At 44.2% G+C, this 4,075-nt stretch overlaps 1 protein-coding gene across 1 annotated transcript in view; it reads left to right on the plus strand.

Annotated features, from left to right (window-relative positions):
- LOC129833650 (netrin receptor DCC-like) overlaps positions 1-4,075 on the plus strand; it is a gene marked incomplete at its 5' end in the record, with an annotated part of 322,538 nt that overhangs the window by 261,713 nt on the left and 56,750 nt on the right. The window contains one exon of the mRNA XM_055898366.1: positions 1,575-1,670. Within this exon, the coding sequence (XP_055754341.1) occupies positions 1,575-1,670 (96 nt within the window). The remainder of the gene's footprint in view (positions 1-1,574; positions 1,671-4,075) is intronic.

Consider the following 4,075-nt stretch of genomic DNA (forward strand, 5'->3'; position numbering starts at 1 on the left):
AACAAATATATATTTCCGGTTGGTTTTCAAAACATATCAATTATGTTATAGTCTCAGACATTATTTTAACAGTTAAAAAAAAACTCAAAGTGTTTTCTATCCAATGCTACTAATTATATGCATATCCTGGCTTATGGGCCTGAGTAACAGGCAGTGTACCATGGGCACGTCAGTCAAGCGGAAATTCAGGAAACTAGACCCTATCCCTCCCTTAGAAGTTTTTCATTTTTAATGGAACCACAAACTCTTCCCAGAGCTGGCATCCCGGCCAAACTGAACAATTGAGGGAGAAGGGCCTTGGTCAGGGAGGTGACCATGAACCCAATGGTCACTCTGACAGCGCTCCAGAGTTCCTCTGTGGAGATGGGAGAACCTTCCAGAAGGACAACCATCTCTGCAGCACTCCACCAATCAGGCCTTTATGGTAGAGTGGACAGATAGAAGCCACTCCTCAGTAAAAGGCACATGACAGAGTTTGCCAAAAGGCACCTAAAGGACTCTCAGCCCATCAGACCTGGTCTGATGAAACCAAAATTGAACACTTTTGCCTGAATGCCAAGCGTCAGGTCTGGAGGAAACCTAGCACCATCACTACGGTGAAGCATGGTGGTGGCAGCATCATGCTGTTGGGATGTTTTTCAGCGGCGGCGACTGGGAGATTTGTCCGGATCGAGAGAAAGATGAACGGAGCAAAGTACAGAGAGATCCTTGATGAAAACTTGTTCCAGAGCGCTCAGGACCTCAGACTGGGGCGAAGGTTCACCTTCCAACAGGACAACGACCCTAAGCACACAGCCAAGACAACGCATAAGTGGCTTCAGGACAAGTCTCTGAATGTCCTTGAGTAACCAGCCAGAGCCCGGATTTAAACCCAATCGAACATCTCTGGATAGACCTGAAAATAGCTGTTCAATGACATTCCCCATCCAACCTGACAGAGCTTGAGAGGATCTGCAGAGAAGAATGGGGGAAACTCCCCAAATACAGGTGTACCAAGCTTGTAGCATCATACCCAAGAAGACTCAATGCTGTAATCACTGCCAAAAGTGCTTCAACAAAGTACTGAGTCAAGGTTCTGAATACTAAATGTAATCTTTTCAGTTTTTATATTTAATCCATTTGCAAAAATTTCAAAACCTGTTTTTCCTTCGTCATTATGGGGTATTGTGTGAAGATTGATGAGGGGAAAAAATTGATTGAATCCATTTTAGAATAAGGCTGTAATGTAACAAAATATTGAAAAAGTCAATGGGTCTCAATACTTTCCGAATGCACTGTGCACCTCACACAGATGGTTATGGGCTTTAAAAAAGTTGAAATGTGTTACATTTTGAGGTATTACACTTTATATACATCACAGGAGACTGAAATTTAACAAAACCGTTTGACATAGAAACACCCGATTTTCAATGTTTGTTTTTTAATGTGTATTAATTATGACAAATATGAGTAACATTCTAACCGACCAGGTCATTTGACTGCAGGAAAGAGCTAATGGTCTTTAACGGCATTGATTGATTGATTGATTGATTGAGTGATTGATTGTTATTAACAGTGTTCCTGGTCTCCCACAGAGCCCAGTTCCCACTATGTCATCTCCCTGAAGGCGTTCAACAATGCAGGAGAGGGTGTCCCTCTGTATGAGAGTGCTGTGACCAGGTCTATAACAGGTATGTAATGGTTCAATGCTAGCGAGCTAACCCATGAAATCACATGGTGCTTAGCCAGCTAGCTAGCTAACCCATGAAATCAAATGGTGCTTAGCCAGCTAGCGAGCTAACCCATGACATCATATTGTGCTAAGCCAGCTAGCTAGCTAACCCATGAAATCATATGGAGCTAAGCCAGCTAGCGAGCTAACCCATGACATCATATGGTGCTTAGCCAGCTAGCGAGCTAACCCATGACATCATATGGTGCTTAGCCAGCTAGCGAGCTAACCCATGACATCATATGGTGCTTAGCCAGCTAGCGAGCTAACCCATAAAATCACATGGTGCTTAGCCAGCTAGCTAGCTAACCCATGACATCATATGGTGCTTAGCCAGCTAGCGAGCTAACCCATAAAATCATATGGTGCTAAGCCAGCTAGCTAAACCAAATAAAATATAATTTTATTTGTCACGTGCGCAGAATACGACAGGTAACTTTGAGCCCTTTTCCAAGATGGCAGAGTTCAAAAGTAAGGAAATTAGGTAAATAGTAGGTAAATAGTAACACAATAAAATAACAATAACGAGTTAACTCATAAAATAACATACAATAACCCATTAAAACATATGGTGCTAAGCTTGCTAGCTAGTCCATGAAAACATATGATGCTAAGCTAGCTAGCTAGTCCATGAAAACATATGATGCTAAGCTAGCTAGCTATCCCATGAAAACACATTAAAGGTTAAATGACTCTCAGTGAGTATTAGACATCACTAGCAGATCACAGAACAAGCTACCCTCTCCATAACTACCTGGCTCCTCTGTTCTGAACATCTTTTGTAATCCTCTGAAGCATCACGTAAAATAATTCAGAGGATTTCCATAAAGGACTGATGGCAAGAAAACAGGCCAGTAGCTATAACTGTGGAAGTGGTTGTGTACACACACAACACGCACACACACACACACACACACACACACACACACACACACACACACACACACACACACGCAAACACACAAAATATTCCTGTGAGAGGGCTGTCTAATCACAGCTTTGAGCTGCTCCAGATGAAATCAGAGCATCTCTCTGCCTGGAACCCATCTCTCAACACTCTCTTGATGTTCACACAGATCCAGGCCTTTACACAGATAGGGGTTTATTCAGATACATCAAAATACTGCTTATAATGCCACATCTAGATACAGGCCGCTTTAAGCAGTGGGTTATTCCTTCACATCCACGTCAAACCACACTGTTTATTATGAATCTATGGCGATGGACCACAGGGCTGATCAAATATTGTAACTATGTGTTTGTATTCAAACTGGATTTATTCATCCATTATCATATGTTTATAGTTATAAAATGATATGAAAGAAGAGAGCATATGTTTGCCTTAGTGCCTGAATAGAACTACAGGTCCCATCCTGTCAGAATAGAACTACAGATCCCATCCTGTCAGAATAGAACTACAGGTCCCATCCTGTCAGAAGAGAACTACAGATCCCATCCTGTCAGAATAGAACTACAGGTCCCATCCTGTCAGAATAGAACTACAGGTCCTATCCTGTCAGAATAAAACTACAGGTCCCATCCTGTCAGAATAAAACTACAGGTCCCATCCTGTCACAATAAAACTACAGATCCCATCCTGTTACAATAAAACTACAGATCCCATCCTGTTATAATAAAACTACAGGGCCTCCCAGGTGGCGCAGTGGTCTAGGGCACTGCATCGCAGTGCTAGCTGCGCCACCAGAGTCTCTGGGTTCGCGCCCAGGCTCTGTCGCAGTCGGCCGCGACCGGGAGGTCCGTGGGGCGACGCACAATTGGCATAGCGTCGTCCGGGTTAGGGAGGGTTTGACCAGTAGGGATATCCTTGTCTCATCGCGCTCCAGCGACTCCTGTGGCGGGCCGGGTGCAGTGCGCGCTAACCAAGGGGGCCAGGTACACGGTGTTTCCTCGACACATTGGTGCGGCTGGCTTCCGGGTTGGAGGCGCGCTGTGTTAAGAAGCAGTGTGGCTTGGTTTCTTTTGTGCTTCGGAGGACGCATGGCTTTCGACCTTTGTCTCTCCTGAGCCCCTACGGGAGTTGTAGCGATGAGACAAGATAGTAATTGCTAGCGATTGGATATCACGAAAATTGGGGGAAAAAGGGGGTAAAAAAATAAATAAATAAAAACTACAGATCCCATCCTGTCAGAATAGAACTACAGGTCCCATCCTGTCAGAATAGAACTACAGATCCCAACAGACTACCCCTAGTATGCTACTTGACTGTCCCTGCAAGGTCACAAGGAGTAGCAGTATTCCCATACTGATTGATGCCTGAGAGAAAGATGCACTCACACTCTCTCTCTCTCTCTCCCTCTCTCTCTTCTCCCTCTCTCTCTTCTCTCTCTCTCTCTCGTCTCTCTC

This window comes from Salvelinus fontinalis, chromosome 2 (assembly GCF_029448725.1).
Source record: "Salvelinus fontinalis isolate EN_2023a chromosome 2, ASM2944872v1, whole genome shotgun sequence".
Lineage (NCBI taxonomy): Eukaryota > Metazoa > Chordata > Actinopteri > Salmoniformes > Salmonidae > Salvelinus > Salvelinus fontinalis.